Genomic DNA, 23926 nt, shown 5'->3' with positions numbered 1-23926 from the left:
TTGTGTTTTTATTCATGTATGAGGTTTATTGAGACATTTGGGCTTGTAGAAGGTAGAACATGACGTATAAACAAAACATTGTATGTATGTTACCTGTGCATGGTTAACTTATCTGAATTATTTTTTTCATAAGACATTTTCAGGTTTTTGCCATAAATACACCTTTAGTATGAACTGTCACACTGTTTTCCTGATGAGACCCCAGCTTACCCAGCAGTTACCTGATGCCCATACGTCTACCCTCTCAAGGGCAACAATCAACAATCTTTGTTTAAAGACAGGTTTCCAGATTGGCCTTTATCCTATACAAAAGCTTATTTTAACTGAATAACTTTATTCCTCAGATACTTAAACACACATAAAGTAAGTTATAAAGCCATATAAAGTGTTAATAAAGAGGGGGTACATACAGAGCTGTATTACCTTTGTGGTAAATATATATATATATATATATATATTCATCTCAAAAACAGAGCAGGTAGGCTGGATTTCTTTTTTTCTCACAGTTGGTTCTTTTCACAGATGCACCCTCCTACATAACCCACTTCCTTTCTGAGAACACTCATTAATAGGAAAAAAACCCTCAAAGTTTTACACTCTTCATTCACAACCCTCGTAACTTCTGTAATTTATCTTAACCTCGTGTCTTCTTGTGTCCCATGCAGATGTGACATTTCAGTGTGCTATAAACCTGACAGCTCCAGCGACTGGAAGTTAAGAGAGTTCCTGACCTCAGCCCAAATTCAGCCTCTGAACCCCACCTTCTGTTCCCTCCTCTGCCTGCCCATTGTCACTTTCAGCGGGGCTCTTCCCTGAAACTGCTGACCACCAGCTTTAAAGGAAAGGTTCACTGCACTAATGTTTGCATGCTGTGAAAAACAGACACTGCCTGCAGGGGGAAGTGGTCAAGTTCACATCAAAACAAACATGAACACTTGGGGGCAGAGCTCTTTATAAAATACAAGGATTTAGAGGGAAGGACCAATCAAGAATCTAAAGACCTGGCTGGCTTGTGCACAAAACTGTGAAACTAATAATGAGAATAGATGCAAGAATTTGAATGACGTTTAGCTGTTAATTTTCATAAGAGAACTACTCCTGTTTCAACTAACAAGTTTCAGTTCCTCTGGGTGTATCTACAGGATCTCAGGGAGGGAAACCAGACTTGTAACACCATAATGCATGGGCCAGGATGCTGACTAGAACTTATTCAAAACCAGACTGAACCAAATACCCACAGCCCGATATTTACCCTATGAGACTCTACCTAAAATTGGACACTATGGACTTACATGATGTGTAAATATTGTGTTTGTTAAATATTTACTTGTATAAAAGTGAATGTAACTTAATTTTTATATATAAATATTGTATCTGGGTTTTTGTGAAAATATTTCTCCAAAGATTTCTTATGAAGTCACAGTTTTACTGTTGTTATTAATGTGGCCAGCAGGGGGCTCTGTTGCACTTTTACTTCTGTTGAAGTATATACAGTACTGCTTGAATATTGTAGAGATGGCAATACTTGCAACTGTCACTGAATACTGTCATGAGAATATAGTATGTAAAAGAACTGTGCTTTTGCATTGATAAAATATGTAATTGGTGGTGCATAGAGTAACATGAATGGATGCTACCCTTTACGATAAAAGTAACTGATTCATAGCACTTAGCATGTTGCTAACAAGGACATTTTAAACAAAATCCATCATTGTGTCCAATTAAGAGTTTTCTGATTCCATAGCTATGACTGAAAATCATAACACTGTAGAGAATATTTAAGAATTTAAAGCTTTAAACATTAGATACAGAAAATTATAAGGTACTTTGATTTACAGATTATGCCCCTGCATCACTGCTCTCCTCCAACTGTTTGTATCTGCTGTAAATACATTTAAGTGCAATATTGTTTTTCATTATATGAATCATGAAATACATTCATCTGAAATTTTTCATTAAAATATGTCTTAACCCTGCTGTGAATCTTGTTTTTGTGCCATAACCAGAAAGTATTGTTCCAGTTGGTTGACTACACATAGATACTATTCATATTCATAAATATTGGTTATAGAGGAAACGTGACACCCAGAGAGCCTAAAAGGCCCTCCCCAGTGTCATTAATCGATAGCATCACTGTATGTGTTGGATCAGTAGCTTAGATGCTAGCATCCTGGTTAACAAGACGTTTTGGAGCCAAAAAGTGTGTCGAGCTATTATGGGGTTCTGATGTTGAGAATATTTATTTGTGAGACTTTAAAATTATTGCCCCCTTTCATTAACACTGTGCACTTTTTTACCCATTTTGCCTCTTAATATCCATTTTCGCCACTTTCGAAACCACATTTCATTACTTTTTCTGCCCATTTGTGCCGGATTCAAATCCATTTTCACCACAGCATACTAAAAAGCTTAAGCGTCACACCATTGGTCAGTTTCAGCGGTGGGCGTGGTCAGATGACTACAGTCGGCTGACAGTTGACTTCATTGGGCTGACAGGAGAGATACAAGCAGAGTTGTTAATGTGGGCGAATGGAGCCACTTCAACAACCTATATGCAGGTACGTTTCCTTAAATACAACATGTTCAACATGTCTTAGACTCTGTATGTCTCTGCTTTAGCTTGGTGTTTTATCCGTCTTCCTACACGGGGAAGACTTACTCGATAATTTTGCGAATAATGATTGTAAAAGTAGGGTATTATACGCCAACTTGCATGCATTTTTTTCTTAATTCATAACTACCACTTGTGTTTTTTTTCTTCAGGGTTGACTTGTGTAGCCTGTGTTTTTATATTGAGAGAGTTTTTGCGATGTGACTCATGGGCTATTATCCAAAAGGATGGTCTTCATGCATGTAAGCTTAGTCATGAGCTGTGGACTATTTTCTGCTGTCCTGTCAGAGGACAATTCGTGTGTTATGCGGATGAGATATCAATGTGTGGCACCTGAAGTAAATAGGCTATCTAATTTGGTCCTCATCCTTTCTAAAGACTACACGCAAGTCAGGGTATAAAAAAACGTACAAACAACATGCCCTGTGACACGGGAAATGATGACTAATGGTGGTTTATTTTTTCCCTCCTGAGATAATAACGGTGGTTTGATAAGGCAGCCTGATCTGATTGAAGCCCGAGCTCTCTGTTGTGTCTGTTTGGAGTCTAAGAGCACAGCTGTATTTCCTCCAGCTTCCGTGTTTATGATCAGAGCTTCCTGGTACCACTCTGAGGTTAGTCAAGGGATGCTGAGTGTCTCCGGTCTGTTTGTGTGTCTCTTTTTGATTGGTACCCTTCTCCACTGTAGAAGTCCATTACTGCTTCATTTAAGGACAGTGGGCTCATAGTATACACTGGCTTTAATGGTGAGGCAGACATAAAATCCTTATATGTCACTTTTTTAGATTGAAAAAAGATGCTGAAGCCATTCACTGGATGAAGGCTCTGTTAAAATAATAGCTTTGTTATCAAGATCAAAATGATACCGCTGATTTGGGTGAGCTCAGAGACAAAATAGTGACACAATGTTTCAAGAGAGACAATTAGCTGGATGCTGATGATCAAGTCTTTGACAAGACTGTTGATAAGATATTTAAGGGGAAAACAGCTCACATCACAAACATTTATCATAAGAGTGCAAGCCATCCATTTTCTATAGCGCTAATCCCGTTGGGGGTCGCAGGAGAATGCCATCCATACATCATATATCCATATCTATATAATTACATCACAATAATTTACATGCAATTTCTGCCTCATTACAAACAAAGAAAGTGATATGAAAATCATGTTTCAGGGCTAGAGGTGAGGTTTTGACAATAGGGAAGGGAAAAAACAGAGGACTGCAGGTATTATTAACGCAATCATACGTAGAGCTTTTCAAACTTGAGTGCTGGACTCTCTTGACCTTGTTTGTAATGGGATATTTATAGAAATTAACTTTAGTTTTTAGTTCAAATGAAATAAAATGAACAAATGACAATCTTGTTAAACCACAACTTCTTCATGGATGTGTACAGTGTCATGAAAAAGTATTTGCCCCCTTTCTGATTCCTGATTTCTTTTGCATATTTATCGCACTTAATTTCTTAATGAGAAGGTTTAAAGTTAGATCCAAATTCATTCAGTCCACATGTCAGAGTTTTCTCAGGAGAACAAACACCGAACCCTTTATTTGCTTCAAAGGCGGAACCAGCAGTGTATGAAGTAACTAGTTGACACTGATAATACCTTTCTTACAGCAGCCTCTTCCATCAGTGAATGTATGATTGATTAATTGAATTTTAATGTAAAAGCATTTGGAGTTTTCAGTAGCTCCATGTTGTCACATTACAGTTAAACTGGGCTAAAACTAAAATTTAGGAAAGACGGCTGGAGATTTAAATGGAAAGGGTGAAGCAAAAACCCCCAAACTAAAGACCTGTGTTTTTGGTTTTATTGTGGATGGCTAAAACATCTCGATTGATTGGTCATATATTAACATTTTTAGGTTTAAAATACTTTAGATTATTAAGCAGCTGTAATAAGTATCTTAAAACATTTCTTTAACTGTGAGCAGAGGAAGTATTTGATGAAATGTGTTCATTGTCTCCTTCTTGCTCTGCCAAAACAACATCCAGTGACTGAAAGATGGACAGGGCGCGACTTGTGGTGCCACTTGGGCCCTTGAGGGACAACATCATGAGACTGTCAACTTCAGCCACTTGAAAGAAAAGTGTTTGAAGGATATCCTAAAGGCATCTTAATTGTTGAATAACTTTTGTTGTGTTGTTCATTTGCAGATAGAAGTGACGCCTTTACATTAAACATTGTGCTACTGGTTCTTCTTTTTAACCTAAGCAGAATCTTAGTGTATACTTTATTTGACATATTTTTTTTTTACATCAAGAGTTGTTGAGTCTCTTCAGTTTCAGCTCAATAAACCCCTTTGTAGTCAATTTACCCTGTGGCATTAATGAGAGACTGCGGTTTACGTTGGCTGGGTCACACAGACTCCAACATGTCTGTGGGCCATGAGGACACAGGACTTGTGTGACCCATCTGAAGCTTTGATCATTTCAACTCAGTCAAATGACCAGAATATTTTAAGCCATCTAAGGTCACTTGACATAATGTCTTATATAAGAGTATGAATAAGAAAAATATTTGATTTCAGTATGGATATAATTCTCAAACAGCACTGTGTCTTCAGTCCACTCTGTATCTGCTAGAGTTTTTGACATGTCATGTGTAGATTTGTAGCACTGATGCAACCAACAGGAACGTGAATCTAAAGTTAACAGGAATCTTCAACTTTTTGAAATTGATTGTAGAAGTTACCTTTCTTGAACATTTCCTGTTCAATTCTGAGAAGCTGCTACTCAGCCTCACTCTTGTTGGTTAATGTAAGACTTTAGTGTGGCAAAGTAATCTTCAGATGAATCAGCTATTAAACCTTCATTGGGTGGTTTGTTTCAGCATTCCTAGGCTTGATTTTCCATGCAAATTTTGTACCCATGCTGCCCTGGAGTGCAAAGCTCTTGCCACATAAGTGTAAAATATAGACAGCTGCAGACTATCTCTAGTTTGTGGTTCCACCCTACTGAAAGGAACACAAATAACAACTCGTGGTAAAATTTTGTGTATGTGGGTTTCATGGCAAGCCTCATGGGACATTTTCTGCCAGTTATGTGTCTATGTTTCTCTGTCTCTATGTGTGATCATGTTTATATGACGCACTTTGCAGATCCTGTCAGCAGTTGGATCACTTTACAGCCACTGACCTTCTTTGACCTCCTCTGATCTCCTCATTTTATCCACTGAGTTTAAATACAGCAGCACACCGAGACTGACCATCCTTACAATTATAGCTTCTCCAAGCATGTCTGGAAACATTGCTTGTGTTTCCACACACATCAGTTGCTGAGTATAGTTGCAGAGTCTTAGATTTTGCCTTTTGTCCTTTGCGGTTGCTGAAATAGAAAATGTGGAAGAGAGCGTGTGAGACTCAAAGAGTGCACCTGATTTAAAACAGGTACATGTACAGTAGGGCTGAATGATATTGGAAAAAAAGAGATGTGTAGTATCTTTTCCTTTTATGTGTATTGCAATTTGAAACATTTTTAAAGAGATTTGAATCCAACAACTGTGATTTTTATTAGTTTGTAGTTTATTTTTTTCTAGTTGTAATGGAACATGTCCTGTTATTGTGGTTGTCATGACAGATCCACCATGACTCACACAACTTGTTTAGCATTGCGGTAGAAATGGTGGATGCTATGTAACAGGCAGCTACATAAAATAATGTGAAATTATACAAGGAGCTGCTTTTAATGGTGTATCATTTGTCATGTTTCTCATGTTTTGTGCTGCTTACTTGTGATGGACTACGATTATTCTCTACCATTGCAAGTTCAACCCCCACCGCCCTAAGGCTGCGCCCCCTCAAGGCATTTCCTGTTCAAGAGACCATCACACCCTCCTCTGCTGCATTAAAACCTGCTCCCTGCTTTCTGTTATTGCCAAACAGTACACTAACATTTTGGTGTCCTTGATGAAGTTCAAATGAAGAGGGAGAAAAGCTGTTAAAAGTGGCCTGTCTGGTTAACGCTGCGTGCTACTCACAATAGCGACCCAGAGAAGGCACTTTTAACAGCTTTTCTGCCTCTTATGTGAAATTCATCACTGATATCAAAATGTTGGTTTACTTGCACCTTACAGAGAGCAGTTTTTATTGAATAGGGTCCTCAGTTCAAAGCAAGAAGTAAGCTGCTGAGGTTGGTGTGGCTGAGCAGCATATCTGCTTGTCATATTGTTATTGTTTTAAGTGGGAGCCCTCTGTTGGTGAAATTTACATGTGCCTTTAAGTGTATTTTTATGTCAGACATACACTTACACCATGGAAGAAAGCTTCGCATATCTTTTTCTTAAGACAGGTGCATCCTTGGGCAAGGTATCAAACAAACAGTTCAAAGGAAACTCCCGCAGACTGCTCAACTTACATAAATGGGGCTATTGATTTGCAAGATTTGGCTACTAGATCATCAGACAAACAGTTAGTTAAAAAGGGCAGGACATCTTAAATAGGAAGTGGCCACGTACCTGCAACTTCTCATCATGACGTCAGATCTCAATTTGCAAATTAACAAAACAAAGAATAAACAGCAGCTTTCTGACAGAGAGTCTACATGATGAAAGACTACTAAACACCTAGTCAAGCAGCATGCTTTGACTTTCCAAAGAGCGCATGGCTAGATACCCCCATATGGATAGATACATTTATTCTATAAAGGAGGAGGCTGGAGTGGAGGAGGTTAAGCTTTGAGATCTGAAGTCATGATAAGAAGTTGTTTTTAGGTGTGTGGCCACGTCCAGTTTAAGATGCCCTGCCTTTTTTTAACAAACTGTTTGCCTGATAAAGGTCTGGTACTGAAGCATTGTGAATAAATACCCCCTCTTTTTGCATGTTGGACAGTGTGCAGGATGTTTTTTTTTTTTTTTTTTTTAATCTCTTGTAGGTGTACACTTCCAAAAAGTAAAAAATCATGTGCAGTACTAGTTATACTTAGTTGTTTTAGACATGGATATTTAAGAAAAGATAAAAATAAAGCTAAAATAAATCACATTTAACCACTGGATTTGCTACAATTATTCTGAGTACTCAGAGTATACTCTGTTCACATTCTGAATGAGAAAGCAGTCATATTTATCTTGATAAAATTGTGATTTATTGTGCAGCACGGGTAGCTCCAAAGCAAATATTGAACCAATGCTGTCTGTTTTAAATACAGTCTTGAAAAAAAAAACTTTATTTTTCAGATTGAGGCATTGAGTTTTATCAGAATCCTACTGAAGTTTAAATGTCTGGGAAGTTCAAGTGCCAAAACAAGCTAATTAAATATTTGACACATCTTTGCTCATTTTCCTCACTGACTTTGATCAAAGCAAAAGCACCAACCACAGTAAACTGGCTGGTCTACCACTGACTGTAGGTGCCTTGTTATGCATTAAGAGTTGGACTAAGAAAGAAGTCAATCATCGTGAGTGTCGTCAGCCGGAGACTGCAGTAACAGTAACAGTGTGTTCTTCATGTGTTATTTTCAGTAAGAGTGGTTTCAGAAGTGTTTCATGCATATAATAGATCTTGTCATTAAAACAAAACACTGATGTAACCATTCACAGCAAGTGTCAGGATATATTCAAGCACAAAGCTCAATAAAAAGCAGGGACAAAAAGCCAATTTGACAAGTTTTTGAGGCTGCGTACAGGATAAAGACATTCAGATCCAGATGTTTGCGTTAAATAACATGCAGTGTACATCACTATACATTGTAAGTGTGTGCCTCTGCATAGTTTTTGCACCAAAACTCTTCAGCTGGCACATATTTCCTAATCCAACCCTGATGCCACATCCTCAGCTGACCCCCAATGCACCAGCTGACCCACTTATCACTGTCAGACCCCACAACAAGACCATAAAACACACACTCATGCATTCACACACACCTTCTTGGGAAACCCCTTTATATCTCTCTCTCTCTTCCTATCTGTCTTCTTCTCTCCTGATGGATTTAGCACACCCTGCACAGCATAAATCTTCTCTCAGCATGTCTGATCAGACCTGATAGTTGAATGCCATTTTAACAGCAGCCTCCACAGTCAGCTCTGTCTTTTTTGATGGTTTATCTGTCTGTTTGTTGCAGGTTTTGAGACTTACTTTGCACTGTTTTGCGTGCCCTTTAGAGGAAAAAATCCTCAGTTGGTCAGGTCAGTCGGGTTTACAGACAAACACACACACACACACACACGCCAAGAGGACTTCCTCATATTGTCCAACATGTTGATACAGGAAATCGCTGTGATTGATATCCCCTGTTGCTCTCACTGAATTAAATGTTGATTTTTTAGGGGCTTCTTGGCAATTTATGAAAGTTTGTTTCAGCATTTGTTTTTAGAAATATCTAAAAATGAATCCTTACTATACTGTAGTGTCCAAACTTTTATTTCCCATAGGGCCACATACAAAAAATATGATTCTACTTTAATACAGCTCACCTTTGGTGTATTAAAGTTATTAAAAAAAACAATCTAATATGGGTTAAGCTATGTTTAGCAACTGAATATCCTTAAAGGAAAAGAGCTGACATCACAGCTTTCCATGAATGGCTGATAAAGCAAATACCCAGTCATTATTAAGGATTTTGAGGCCAATCAGATTTTGGAGAGCCTTGTTTGGCATGTGAATGACCCCTATCTCCACCTTCAGACACAAAACAAGATCAAACTGCACAAAACTCTGAAAGTTTACAGAAGTTTTGGTGCTTGAAAATGATTGTTATTTTTAGTAAATCCAAACTTAAGACAGAGCAGATAGCAGAGCAAAGGAACGCCCTTCATGCTGCTTTACTGAGAGCACAGTGTGAGCTGGTGCATTATCTTGATGAAAAATGAAACCAGTTTTCCAAAATTGTGGTCCCTTCCTCCTGACTTTTTCTTGCCATTTATATAGAGCCTGTTTGTAATGGTGTTGGTACCACTCCTCCATAATGATACCCTTAATGTCAAAGAAAACCATCAACATGGCCTTGAATTTGGACTTGCTCTGCAGTGCTTTCTTCATCCTTGGTGATAATGGTTTTTCCAATGTATTGACTGCTGTTTTGTCTCAGGACCGTAATTGAAGATCCAAGTATCACATGTAATTGCTCCTGCCACAAATTTGTGTGAGTTTTTCCTTTTAATCAGGGATTGTGGGACAACTTTGTCAACCTTTTGTCATGTTAAAATTTCCATGCAATTTTTAACTGTCTGTTTATCAATGAATTATTCTGCTGTCATTCTTACTCTTAGTCATCGATCATTTCCGACAATTTGCTCAATTTGTTGACTGTTTTCTGAAAGTTTTGATGTGCATGGACACCCAGACCGTTCATCGTCCTGGACATCCTCTCTGCCTTCACTAAATCTTTTGTGCCATTCAAAAACACGTGACATGCAGTGTTCCCTATACACCTCAGTTATTGAATGACAAGATTTGGCTGCTGTTTTGTTCAATTTCACCAAAAAATTCAAGTTAATGCATTTGTCAACTTTTAAGCAAATCATTTTCTGACGGTTTAGTGAAAACAGTAGCTAGCAATGAACTAGAGACATCACCTACTGGAAACTTACTGCAGTTGTGTGTGAACCTTCGATATATAACAGTGTGACTGTGAACCCCTGGTTTTATCCTCATAAGTGCAGTCTCATTATATCTCTCATTATATCTCGTTTATCAACTCAAGTTAAAGTAAAAACTATTTTATTTGAAGGTTACTTAAAGTCATGAGTACTGAATAACTTCTAAGGAAGAAACAATGACCTGATTTATCAGCAATGACATGATAATATGAAACTCACAACAGGTTGTTTATGTAGATTCACACATTAATAAACTGCCATGGCCAGTTTACAGTTTTATGTCATTGACAGAAAACTAACTTATACCCTCCTTGATTTTACTTCCATCTTTTTTCAGCTCAGTAATTGGTACTTTTTAAAATGTTATGAAGTATAATACTTACCCCTAAATATAAAATAAAAGTTAAAGTTACAAAGTAAAAAGCACAGGTACACAAAACCCTGTTCATTTAGAGTATTTTAAGTAAATGTGATTAGTTACTTCTCACCTCTGTTTGTTTTCCTTTTCAAGAAATTATGTTTTGGGCTTTTTTGCCTTTATTCTGATGGGACAGCTGAAGAGAGACAGAAAATATGGGGAGTGAGAATGGAAAACCCCTGGTTTTTATACCACAGTAACAATAGAAGTCCTATGTAGGGTTACTAACCGTTCCTTAAAATAAGGAATCATTCCTTATCTGGAAACTAGAGGGGATGTTATGAACAGAATTGATGAGGAACGCCTTTTGTTCCTTATCTGACCTATCTGACTACATAGCTGTCGATAGCTGTCTCTCTGCATGAAATGTGCAGTGCTTGTCATTGACCAATGAGAGGCATCAGGTTTCGTTTATGCCTGTAGTCACTGACCTATTAAAAACATTTTCAGTGTTGCTGCCCCATGATTGCTAAGTCACTGCAGAAACACAGCTTTTGAACAACATGGCTGACAGGGAGAGCAGTCTACCAGTAGCTCGGAAGAGAAGACTGCAAAAACACCACAGTGACCGGGAAAATTTGACAAGAATGTCTAGACAAGGTTCCTTAAGTGTTAAATGTTATTTTTTACAGACAAAATCAAATGCTGCTAATGCTAATGTTATCTATTAACAATGCATGCATGTGCCGTGTTCCTTATTTTTATTCCTGGCTGTTGGCAACCCTAGTCTTAGACACCAATATTCATACAAACTCCTGCCCACTGTCCAAATTGCATATAAACACTGGAAACATTTTCATATTGGAACATTTTCACTGTTTTTGTGGAATTTTGCCAGTTTACAAGAATTTTTTTCGCAATTTTAATGGATTCATTCCTCTCCTATGCACCTGTATTATAAAGCAGAAGCCATTTTTCAAGGCCTTGGTCTCTTTCAATACAATTGGTCATTAAATAATGGATGTGATACAAATTAAATCACATAGCTTGGCTCACATATTAACTTAAGTGACATCCCATTCTTACCCACAGGGTTTAATATGACGCCAGTCCACCCTTTGCAGCTATAACAACTTTAACTCTTCTGGGCAGGCTTTCCACAAGGTTTAGGAGTGTGTTTATGGGAATTTGACCATTCTTCCAGAAGCACATTTGTGAGGTCACACACTGATGTTAGAGGAGAAGGCCTGGCTCTCAATCTCTGCTTTAATTCATCCCAAAGGTGTTCTATCAGGTTGAAGTCAGGACTCTGTGCTGGCCAGTCAAGTGCATCCACACCAAACTCTCTCATCCATGTCTTTATGGACCTTGCTTTGTGCACTGGTGCACAATCATGTTGGAACAGGAAGGGGCCATCCCCAAACTGTTCCCACAAAGTTGGGAATATGGAATTGTCCAAAATCTCTTGGTATGCCGAAGCATTCAGAGTTCCTTTCACTGGAACTAAGGGGCCAAGCCCAGCTCCTGAAAAACAAGCCCACACCATAATCCCCCCTCCACCAAACTTTACACTTGGCACAATGCAGTCAGACAAGTACCATTCCCCTGGCAACCGCCAAACCCAGACTTATCCATCAGAATGCCAGATGGAGAAGCGCGATTTGTCACTCCAGAAAACGCGTCTCCACTGCTCTAGAGTCCAGTGGAAACATGCCTTACACCACTGCATCCGATGCTTTGTATTGCACTTGGTGATGTATGGCTTGGATGCAGCTGCTCGGCCATGGAAACCCATTCCATGAAGCTCTCTATACACTGTTCTTGGGCTAATCTGAAGGCCACATGAAGTTTGGGGGTCTGTAGCGATTGACTCTGCAGAAAGTTGGTGACCTCTGCATACTATGCCCCCCAGCATCCGCTGACTCCATCATTTTACGTGGCCTACCACTTTGTGGCTGAGTTGCTGTTGTTCCCAATTGCTTCCACTTTGTTGTAACACCACTGACGGTTGACTGTGGAATATTTAGGAGCAAGGAAATTTCACCACTGGACTTGTTGCACAGGTGGCATCCTATCACAGTACCACGCTGGAATTCACTGAGCTCCTGAGAGCGACCCTTTCTTTCACAGATGTTTGTAGAAACTGTCTGCATGCCTAGGTACTTGATTTTATACACCTGTGGCCATGGAAGTGATTGGAACACCTGATTTCAATTATTTGGATGGGAGAGTGAATACTTTTGGCAATATAGTGTAGACCCATTTTGACCCCAATGCTACCCTTTGTTGGGGATTTCCATTCAAACAAACCCACGCGCGTGTATACACAACCCCGCCTCCTCTGCTGCACCTCACTGCTCTCACTCTCTGAAAGCACTTCCACACATCGCCATCGTCAGGTCCTTCCTGTTGTCTGAGACAACGGCAGCACACTTGAATGGAAATGAGCACTCCTGTTTTCTGTTTTGCATCATTGTTTAAGATTCTGCTACACTCTGCCAGCACACAGGGAGAGGGATTTTTAGTTGAAACTTGGATCAGGAACTTATTCACACTAACTGTAAATAGTCATGGAGGAAGATTGTGTTACTGGCATGAGGCAAAATAGCATTGAACCCTGAGCTGTGTAAGACTTATCTGGGCCGTGTGACTGGTTTTACTGGCACTGATGGGAAGAGAAACAATATGTGTGATTAAAGAAAGGCCTGACAGTTATGAAAACCATGGTAGGAATGTTCAGATGGAGATGTTGACCTTGATTTGTGAATATGCAGCAGATTTTGCAACTCTGGATAACAGTGTTGATAGAGGTTGAGAAGACTGCAGCATCTCACATCTTAATCAGCTCAAAATCATTTTCTATATCCATTTTTGTCAGAGCTGTCACTAGCAATTTAAAGTTGGCTCATCAACACAAAATTAAAAACGTATGCATTTAAATTGGCAATTTTGTTTGATAAACCTGTCCCACGATTGCATACTGGTAACTAACCCTTGTTCAGTCTTTATGCAGACTGGTATTTCCAAGTTAGTTATTTGGACAGTGCGTGAGTGATGTGGTGGTGCTATTTTAAAGTTTTTTTTCTACTCTTTTTCCTCGTTCTCTTACTCTCATTCAGCATATCTCGCACTCTCTGTGTGTTTCTAAATTTAGAGCGCCATCTGCCCACTCATTCTGACGGAGAGGAAGTGCGACATATTTGGTTTGCACATACACTTCACTGATAGTTTCTGTTTGGTGAGTTTGTGTGAGTTGCATATGGTTGCTTTTGCATGTCTTTTTATGAACACAAAGTAAGCTTTGTGTTTTAATATGCATTTATTTTGCCGAAGCCTTTGTTTGTGTCTGATTGTATGATTAGAAAAGACAAAGAAATGATCATATAAGACAAATGTTGTGCACCCCAGACTCCAGATAGATACTGTAAGTGAAGATGCAGACAGAAAGTGGTAGAGAAAAGAGGTGGGAATGAAAGAAAGAGAGATAAATTGTGAATGTAAAAGAGACAACAGGAAGCCTGTGGTCAAACAGGCAGCATTCAGCTGCTGAGACAGCGCTGTAAATGCAACATTTTTCAAAGTACTGCTTTTCTTGGAGGGATCAGGGCTAAATTAAATCACACATAGCATGTGGACACAGAGCAGTGAGTGTGTAAGAGAAAGGGTTGAGATTAACAGAATTTAAAGTAAAAGTTTAATAGAGTGAGTAACCCAGTATGAGTCAGGGGTCCAACAATGGAAACAAATCCTAACAAAAACAGGTTATGACTTTTTGACACACTCCAACACATTTAAAAAAAACAGACACACTCTCTTCCTCCTCCTCGCCCATGCTCTGACATATGAAGTAGTTATTCCTTGAGCCTGTCAGAGTAAACAGCTGCTTATTTGTGTGCATAAGAGGAAATACACTCAGCAAAGAACTGCTGTCATTGCTTTGCTGTGAAGCTCATCCTCTCTCTCTCTCTCTCTCTCTCTCTCTCTCTCTCTCTCTTTATTTCTCTCTATCTCTCCCTGTCTCTGCCTGCATGCGTCACATACTTAGTTTCAGTTCAGAGAGCATAGCATGAGGATGTATCTGACCTTTTAGGAGTGTTTGGTCTGTGCTTATACTGAACGAGGTGAGTTTGTAGAATATAATCTCTGATTTACATCTGTTTTGGCAGTTTCACTGCTTTTTCCTGCTGCTGCAGGTGTACAGTGGAAATTTAGTTTTGATTTGAATGGCTGGCTAACCTCTTCCATGAAGTAAAACATGTTGCTTTGTCTTGGACAGATCTTGTTTTTGTGACAAAGAGGCTTTTTTGCTGATGTATTACATTTCTATTGTTTACACTAATGCTTTATGCAAAACTGGTAAGTTTGTTTAATCTGTAGGAGAATTAGACCATCTTTATCAGTTACTTGTTTGGGTTTTTATAGTTTCTCTTTTTTAAATTTCAGATCAGTATATAAATGTCTTCAGACTTTGGTTCTCAACTGGTGGGTCATGACCTAAAAGGGGGCCGCAGGGTCAGGAATGATTTCCATTAAATTCTTTTAAAACATGCTCCTGTTTTGTCCTTCCACTGTCTTAAGACAAGCTCTGAACTTCACAAACAAGTTTCATAGGCCTAGATTTGGCAATATTACAGAAATGACAGTGAGGCTTTAGAGGTGACTCATAAAACTGTGGTTGTTTTAAATAAAGTAAGCTGAAATAGGTGACCATTGTTGGAACACGTCTTCACACTACTGGGTGTCTTGGTGTGGGCCCACTGATCCTTCCATCACCTGTAAACCACCTGTGTGTACTGGTAGGAGTGTTAATGTGTGTATGGTTCATTTCAGCTTAACCCCAAAGCAACACCTGCATTTTTTAAATGTTCACTTGAGGCACTCTGTAGTATTTTTTCAGCTCAGCGGTGAAAAGTTTGATTTATTGCATCCGATCTAATGTTTTTCAGTCCCACAGGTGAACCTTAGTGCTCCAGATACATTGAGTCTTTTACAACACACTGTTAAATTAACGCTGTCATATCTCTGAGTTATTGTATTCAAATTGTTTGTCCTTTGTGTGTTTTGTCTCTTATTAAATTATTTTTTTGTTTGTGTTAACAGTTGTAATTATTCGATTTTTATTTTATGTAATAGATACATGACTCATCACCTATAAAGCATATTGATATTTAGTATATGTCATATATAAACACAGCTATAAATGTGTACTGAAGCCCTAGAGAAGCATTAGTAAAGCTTAAGTCACCATCTACAAATCATGTTATTTAGAAAGACAGCTGTAGTAAACAAGCATTCGTAATCCTAACCCTACATGCACCCTGCATTATAAATTACATTTAAAGTAATTAATAATCTCTTCACTATAAGTACCCAATAAGTAACCAATCCTTTAATAATGAATTTATAATGGTGTTATAACTTTATTTTTAAATGATACATTAAGAACTTGATAATGCTTTTTAAAAGATTAGTTACTTACGTTTCAGTGCTTCAGTGCTTAGTATTGTGTAAGTTTTATTATAAAGTGTTTCCAGGATGTTTATGTATATCAAAACTGAACCTGTCAATGTTTTCTTTTTTACAGCTGATATACCCACAATGCATCTGAAACGTGACCAACAAGTCCCCTTGGGTTAACTCAAGCAGTATGTGCAGCATGGAGCCAACAGGTATATACGTCAAAACCACATTTAGATGTGCAATCATCAGTGGCAGGTTTGACAATTTTGGGGCCACAGATGAACACAGCCAGGGGGGCACCCCATCCAATTAGTCTGAATGTTTATTTTGATAACAAATGACAGTTTACTCAAAGAAAAAATATATTTGTTCTATTTTGGAGGTTTTTGCTGTCATGTTTTACCAACCTAAACCTCTCAAAAAGTGTCCAAATATATATGTAATAACAGTTTTCTATGATAACTATAAAATATATGTGAAAATATTTCAGTTAAATGAAATGACTTGTTTTTGTGTTTTTGACATTAAAAATTAAAACAACAATGATATAATTCACACAAATATTTCCATTGAATCGTTTACAGCTGGCCTTTTACCACTATAATACGACATTAAGTTTACTTAATATTTCACACTTTTAATGAGTTTGGTAACCACTTAAAATTCCAAGCAGCCAAAATACAGGTTGATGCTGGAGAAAGGGTTAAGTCAATTATGTGTTCACAGGGCTCCTAGTAGTCCAGGGCCCAAAGCAATTGCCTACCTCAGCCTAATGGTAAAGTTCTCCTCTGACACAATGATGCACTTTTCAGTAAATGTGTGAAATTCTCTTTTGGATGCATGATTAAAAAGCTGCTCTCTTTTAGTTGCATGACTATAGCCTGAAAATGCAATCTGTATTTAAAAAGTCAACTCCAGATGCTGCTTCTTTGTGAGCTAAACATTTTTCATAACAAAACCTATTACCAAACTTTGTTATTTTTCCTCTAGCTGGCTGCTCTCCTACAGTCTCTGAGGGTGAGCTGTACCGCAGCATCCAGGCTACGCTGCCCAGGGAAACAGACATACAACAGTCTCTAGACTGTTTCAACAAAGGTAAAGAATGATCCAACTGAACTCCGCGAATCAAAGAAAAAGCTTCAAGATAGCCCTGTTAGGGGTTTAACATATCCTTGCCTCCAGCTCTGAAAAGATCATCTGATTTTGTCTTTAACTTAATGATTCTGTTTTTTTAAAAAGTAGCAACAACCAAAGACCAACTTTATACGATACAGATGATAGCTTCACATTACACTGCTCAGTGTTTCTTAAAATACAGATCAGACAAAAGGGAGCCAGCTTTGTTTTTCTGTATCCATAAGCATCCACCCTGTAAACCTTTCCACCCTAGACAGTTATTAAATGAAGCTGTTTTTTGTTAATGACATGTTGTGACAGTTGGATGTGTCAGCAGTATGACTGAGGGCAGATCAGTTGTTAGTCACCACACATATTTTAGATCAGCACTGTTATGGAGATGAATGTGGCAAGTTCATGTTAGTCCTCTGGAAATCTTACTCTATTAATAGCTTGTGTGTGTGTGTGTGTGTGTGTGTGTGGGCAGGCATGCTGAGATGGACGCTTCATAAGAAAGTCCAAAACAATCCTGCTAACAGCTTATCCCTGCTGTGGGTGCTGATTAAAGAGCTGGAGAAGGTAAGAGATATCTGCTCTGGCACTGGTCACAGATGTTGAGTATAATCTTGCCCGTTGTAGACTGAAGTTGTCAAAATGTGGCTAATTATATCTTATATAATTACCATTATTTGCAGTGTTTATCTGTCAATCAAGTAATTGATTTATAACTAGAAAATTATCATTTTAATAATTTAAAAAAGCAAATATTGGACAGGACATACTCTACATACACCAAGTTTCACAAATTTAGTAATATTTTGCCCATGGGCCAGAAATGTAAAACAACTCAAAACTACCTCAGTAGTTATAAATAGTGAATGGTAAAATGGTAAAGGAAATTAAGCTAGCATTGCACTTTTCTAGCTGTCTGACTACTCAAAGTGCTTTTTAAACTGCAGATCACACTTGCCCATTCGCACTGATGGTGAAAGCTACTGTGTAGAGTGGCCATCATTATTAACCAATCTCATTCATATGCCATTCTCATGCCACTGACAGAGCAGTGGGAGCAATTTGGGGTAAGTGTCTTGTCAAAGGTCACATCAACATGTTACTGTTGGAGCAGTAACAGTTATTAGAGACAACCAACTTTACCAACAGAACATGTCTGCAAAAATAAAATCCAAACAAATCCTATCCTTTTTGGGATTTTCAAGGACAGGATCTCGAGGCTCAATCGAGGGGAAGAGGGTTTCCAGTTTCAGGCTCCTCAGAATTTCATCTCTGCTGTTTGCAGATGATGTGTTTCTGTTGACATAAATCCCTAAAAAGAGAGAAGAAGGGAAGAAGCGTTAAGATATAAACCTAACTCATGGTTGTGGGGGGGTTGATATGTGTTCTTCTCCAGCTGAACTTTGTTGAAATAGTCTGTCCACTTTATAAACAGCTTTTACTGTTTCTTTTAGCTGAAAATCTAGAGCTGCTCATATGTGACATTCCTAGAATTTCTTTAAATAAATTATCATTTTTTAAAAGTGCAAATACAATGACTAGATCAATCTATTAATTGACCAGCTGTTTAAGCTCCACTTGCATTGTACTATCTGTTTAGGCTGGGATGGATCACTGACGTGGTGTGTTTGTCCATGCAGGCTGAAAGATGGGACTCTCGTGAATGCATCATCCCTCTGCTCCACACATTGATGTATGCCATCATTCAGGTACTGACTTTTATAATTGTTATGATGTAAAAGGTGATATACAGTATATTTCACTGATCTATCAGTTATAAGAGACAAAATGGCAGTGCTTCAAAAAAAAAACCCTAATGTGTGACACTGGCATAGACATGCATTAGATTCCATTGTGTATTATCTTAAGGTGAGATATGTTTCCATGTTCTTTCCCTGAACAGAGCCAAACAGAACAAAGATAACACTTTTATTTCTAAAAACAAACAAGGAAGTAGACAGCTAATAACAAAAAGCTTGCAAACAAAGTATTTCCTCATATTTTTAGTAACCTCATCATTAGTAGCTCAAAGTCAAAGAGATAATTGTTTGTCAGTAACTGTTGCCTGTGTGTGTGTTTATTGATCTTCCAGACTGCCTACATTCCTGATGTGCTGTACAAACGCGTTTATGAATTTTGCAAGAGACTACTGACCTACCCCATTCCTTACAGCACTATAGGCCTCAGCTACACGAGAAAGATCAGAACTGAGCAGGTTGTTCCAGGTATTTTTCAAATCTTCTCTTGTACAGTGCCTATAAAAAGTATTCAAACCCCTGGATGTTTTACCTTTTTATTGACTTTGTTAATCAACCACTGTCATTTTAGTTTGGCTTTTGGACAAAAAAAAAAGAATGAAAAGTCTTTAATGTCAAACTGAAAACAGATTTCTACAATGTAATGTCAATTAAATAAAAATATGTAAGGTAAGAAAGTGATTGCATAAATACTTACCCCCTTTAAAGTGACTGACCTAATTCAACACAGGTCCAGCCAATTAAACAGTAGCAGTTGAACAACCTTAAGGAGGAGTTCCAGCTGCATATCAGGGTCACCTGTAAAAAAAAAAAAACAGCATACATATCCTTAAACTACCTTAAACATTTGGTATATTTAGATATTTGCAGTTGAACAGGTGTACCTAATAAAGTGGACAGCAACTGTAGTATGGTCATCGTCTTGTGCCTATTCTTTTAAAACTAAAATTCTATCGATTAAACAACTCTGCACAAAAGGGTGCAGATGACCTCGCTGTTAGATCATGCTCCATGTATAGAGGCTGAGTTCCTACCCTGTCCTAGAAGAAAAAAATTAAATGTTGATGTCAGCACAAGCTTATGGTGCAGCCATCACTACCAGAAAACGTAATTACTTTGTTGTAACATGACATGTCCATTGCCATAAATGCAAAAGTTAATCTGTATGAACATACCTTTCACCATAACAAATATCACTTCAATCCACAGGTTTGTTGTATCAGAGGATGGTCACAGCAGAGCAGAGACTAAAAAGTGAACACTATCCCCATCAGGAAAGGTGAGTCATGCATAAAAAATGCTTGTCAAGTCTGAAACAACAGTTTTCACAGCAGTTAATTAAGGCTTATTTTATTTCCTTGTACTTCTGCCTGTAGTTACCCTTCACTCTGGTTTGTGATGTTAATTCTTGCAGGGTCTTCCTTCTGGCTGACCCAGAAGTCTTCTGTGGCTCTATGGGACAGGTCTTGATGGGTGATGTTGAGGCGTCTGGTACAGCCACCAGTGGATTTCTAAGTCCTCTTGATCACATGCGCTGTGTTGTCCAACACTCCATCCAGGCTGCTTTAGGAGCAGACCAGTGCGATGGACAGAAGCTGGCTCAAGCCTTGAAGGTTAGTCAGTCAACTTTAAATAAGCATGTCTTTTTTTCCTCATGCTGCCTTATGTTTTCAGTTCTCTGGTTGTCATTTGTGGTCTTTGCAACACATAGCACTCTGTGGTTGTTGTTGTCATGCTATTATACTTTGACTATTGGATTTCAGAGTCTTGTTCTGTATATCTGACTGCAGTTTTTCTGAAAACATTTTCTTGGACTCACAGGGCTTTGTTAAGCACCTTTGAAAACTTTTACTGTAAATAGGAATTTAGTTCTTTAAGTTCTTGAAATGCATTAAAGAAAATAAGACACCATAAATAGAAAGACTGTGCAAGTCAGTATAACAACCACACTGTGGGTAGAGGTTAAATTCTCATGTATAGAGCCAGGCCTGCTCATATCTAAATACAGTATATGTAAGGGAGAATGTGCATCATTAAATGAATTGTGTCACTTCAAGCTGCAAGCTTTACTTATATAGCTCTTACAAGCTGTATTTATAGTTAAAATGCACTTACAGTGCAGTGCATTTGTAGAGTGCTATTCTAGACTTCAGACCCTTGACACTTCACATCAGCACAACTCCTTCACAGATATATTCATACACTGATGATGGAGGCAGAGTGAAAACTGGCTCAGGAGAAACTAATCTAATCTTAGTTGCATATAGCTGCGCCTTTGGGGCAATTCAGGATTCAGTGTCTAGCCCAATGAGATGTTTACATAACAGACTAAGGTTGTCAAAATGTGCCATTCTTGGCTTCTTTTTAAAACCATGTTTTTTCTAAAAAATACTGTCTTCATTATACTTTTGATAAGCAGTTTTGAAATTGCAGTATCTTCATGAAACGTAACTGTTTTAGATGGCAGTTTCTCTCTTTCCACTGTTGGAAAGAGAGAGAAACTGGTGTTTCCTTAAAATGAATAGATTTAAGAGGAAGACACTTTTATAATGGCATGTTACCAGAACTGACAATAATGCATTAAAATATGTATAACAAAACATAATATGATTTTTTTGTAATGGATAGGATTGTAAAATATTCATACTTCAATGCAGCATATATTCATTGAGCTGTGTCAACTAGTAAACCCTATATGCTTCGTAAGATTCCTTTTATACATCTGTAGTTAATAGAAAAATCAGAGCCTTTTGTTTTAATCAGTTGCACAAGATCTATTTATAATTTTAGCAATGTAATTATTGTTTTTTAATGTAAGTGCACATCTGTAATGCTGACTGTTGTTATTCATAGGGGAAGTTATTAACCTCTAGAAACATCTTGGTCATTGCACACTGAGCATGTCTGGAGAATTAAACTGCTTTCAACACTACTCAGAGGGACTCATGAGGAGTTTTGGTGATGGCAGCATTTCTGCTTTCCTGCTTAATTTAAAATAACTTCAGAGTTTGTGCTTCATCTGCACTTGTCATGTGAAACATCCTGAATGAAGGCCCGTTAGCTTTGAGCTGCGTGGTGGAAGTGTCTCCTGGCATGGAGCCTAAAGTAACACCTCAGCAGGACACACACGTAGGCAGACACACATACACCCCATTGACCCCTCACCTCTGTGCTATTAATACACAACATGTGTGTGTTTATCTTCCTGTGTGCATCACTGCTTTGTGTTTGTGTGTGTGTTTCTCGGACAGGACATGGGCCAAGATGTTGACTCGTACTTTCAGGAAGTGTTGGCGACTTTAGAGCAGAGTGCCGAGGAGGGCGTCAAAAGGGAGGGGGGAGCACTGAAGAAGCGTCTTCTGCAGCTGTACAGTGAGATCGTCTCAGATGCAGAAGCAGGTAAGAGCTCTCTGACAAGGAGATACAGCAGTGTGTTTTTTTCTTTGAGGCTTTGCTGCTCTATCTCTGTCTAAACCAAATTACTGGTTTGGCTATCGTAAACAAAGATAGAACAACCACAAGAACCACTGGCTCATTTACTTATATAACACAATAGAAATCAGAAAAGAACAAAGAGAGGCTGCTTCACATTTGACAAATGATGGTTCTCACTGAAAGCAGATACACAAATAACTCCTGCTCAGATATAATTACTTTTGTTGCAGAAGCACCATGCAAAAAAAACAATAAAAACACAATAAGAAGAAAGGAGAAGAATTAGAAATGATAATGTATAACAGTTCTCCATCAATATGCCAACAGATTATCACACAGACGGTTACACAATGATGATACTTCATTAAAAACTTCTCATCATTCCTAGAAGCTGTCTTTATTGTGTTGTGAAATTGTTTTGTCATGTCCTGTTTGTGCTTTAATGTTATGTTTCATGATGTTAGTAATCATATTGAATCCTGTCCTGTTTATGGGAGTTCTGTTGATTTAAGGTTGTAAGGTGTCATGATGAAGGCACAACAAGGTTGTAGAGAGCATCAGGAAGACTGGCTGCAGTAGTACTTTGGCTAATCCTATTGAACTAAACTAAACTAAACTAAACTAAACTAAACTAAACTAAACTAAACTAAACTAAACCAAGCCAAACCAAACCAAACCAAACCAAACCTCACTTCACTTCACTTTACTGAAACTTAATTATACTAGACTTAACTTAACTTAAACCTAAATTAACCAAACTGGGCCTCATCTTACCTTAGCTAAATTTAACTTAACTTAAACTTCATTTAACCAAGTTTGACTTAACTTAAATAAACAGGACTAAACTTAACTTCCCTTTATTTAACTTTACTGAACTAAATAAGACTTATCTTAACTATACTAGACTTATCTTAACTAAACTAAAACAAACCTAACTTAACTTAACTTGAATTTATTTAATCCAACCCACTTTAATTCTGCTCACTTCACTTTACTGAAGCTTTACTTAACCAAACTAGACTTAACTTAGCTCGACTTAAGTTGATTTAATGTAATTAACTTAACTTAACTTAACCTAACTTAACTTAACGTAACTCAACTTAATTTAATGAAACTACAGTAGATTCAACATAACCTAAACATTTTTAACCAAGCTAGACTTATCTAACTTCACTTCATTTCACTTTACCAAACTTAACTCAACCTGACATAACTTAAAATGATTTAACTTAACTTGACTTAATTTGATTTTACTCTACTCCATTTAACTTAATTTGACATAACTTAACTTAACTTGACTTAATTTGATTTAACTTCACTTAATTGGATTTAACTTAACTTTACTTATTTAACTTAACTTAATATAACTTAACTTAACTTAACTTGACTTAATTGAATTTAACTTAACTTAACTTACCTGTAGTGCATTTTGTGCAGTGATGTTGACAGAGTTAGGTAAACTTTTCCTCTCATAGTTCCATAGTTTTAAAGCTCATTTGAATAATTTTTAGCATCTTTTATAGAATTATCTTTGTATTAACATTATTGTATGATGCAGATTTGCATGTTCAGCCATCTTGTTTGAAAGTATGTCATGACAAGACAAACAAAAATCAACAAAACACCTTGTAGCCATAT

At 37.7% G+C, this 23926-nt stretch overlaps 2 protein-coding genes across 10 annotated transcripts in view; both read left to right on the top strand.

Annotated features, from left to right (window-relative positions):
• pik3r5 (phosphoinositide-3-kinase, regulatory subunit 5) overlaps positions 1-1971 on the top strand; it is a 30365-nt gene extending 28394 nt beyond the window's left edge. For both annotated transcript variants that reach the window (XM_041786351.1, XM_041786350.1), the window contains exon 18: positions 666-1971. In XM_041786351.1, coding sequence (XP_041642285.1) covers positions 666-816 — 151 coding nt within the window. In that variant the 3' untranslated portion in view covers positions 817-1971. The remainder of the gene's footprint in view (positions 1-665) is intronic.
• Positions 1972-2470: 499 nt separating this feature from the next.
• Positions 2471-23926, top strand: part of LOC121509171 (phosphoinositide 3-kinase regulatory subunit 6) — a 37239-nt gene continuing 15783 nt past the window's right edge. Inside the window, exons 1-10 of one of the 8 annotated variants that reach the window (XM_041786419.1) lie at positions 2471-2558; positions 16093-16177; positions 16695-16743; positions 16959-17063; positions 17572-17663; positions 18737-18805; positions 19189-19321; positions 20063-20132; positions 20268-20466; positions 22105-22252. In XM_041786419.1, the coding sequence (XP_041642353.1) occupies positions 17574-17663; positions 18737-18805; positions 19189-19321; positions 20063-20132; positions 20268-20466; positions 22105-22252 (709 nt within the window). In that variant the 5' untranslated portion in view covers positions 2471-2558; positions 16093-16177; positions 16695-16743; positions 16959-17063; positions 17572-17573. Of the gene's footprint in view, positions 2559-3094; positions 3226-14563; positions 14630-16092; positions 16178-16694; positions 16744-16958; positions 17064-17571; positions 17664-18696; positions 18806-19188; positions 19322-20062; positions 20133-20267; positions 20467-22104; positions 22253-23926 lie in introns of those variants that run through there. The other 7 variants (XM_041786420.1, XM_041786416.1, XM_041786421.1 and 4 more) reach the window with 7 other exon arrangements.

Source organism: Cheilinus undulatus, linkage group 4 (assembly GCF_018320785.1).
Source record: "Cheilinus undulatus linkage group 4, ASM1832078v1, whole genome shotgun sequence".
NCBI lineage: Eukaryota > Metazoa > Chordata > Actinopteri > Labriformes > Labridae > Cheilinus > Cheilinus undulatus.
This window is presented reverse-complemented; position numbering and strand designations above follow the sequence as displayed.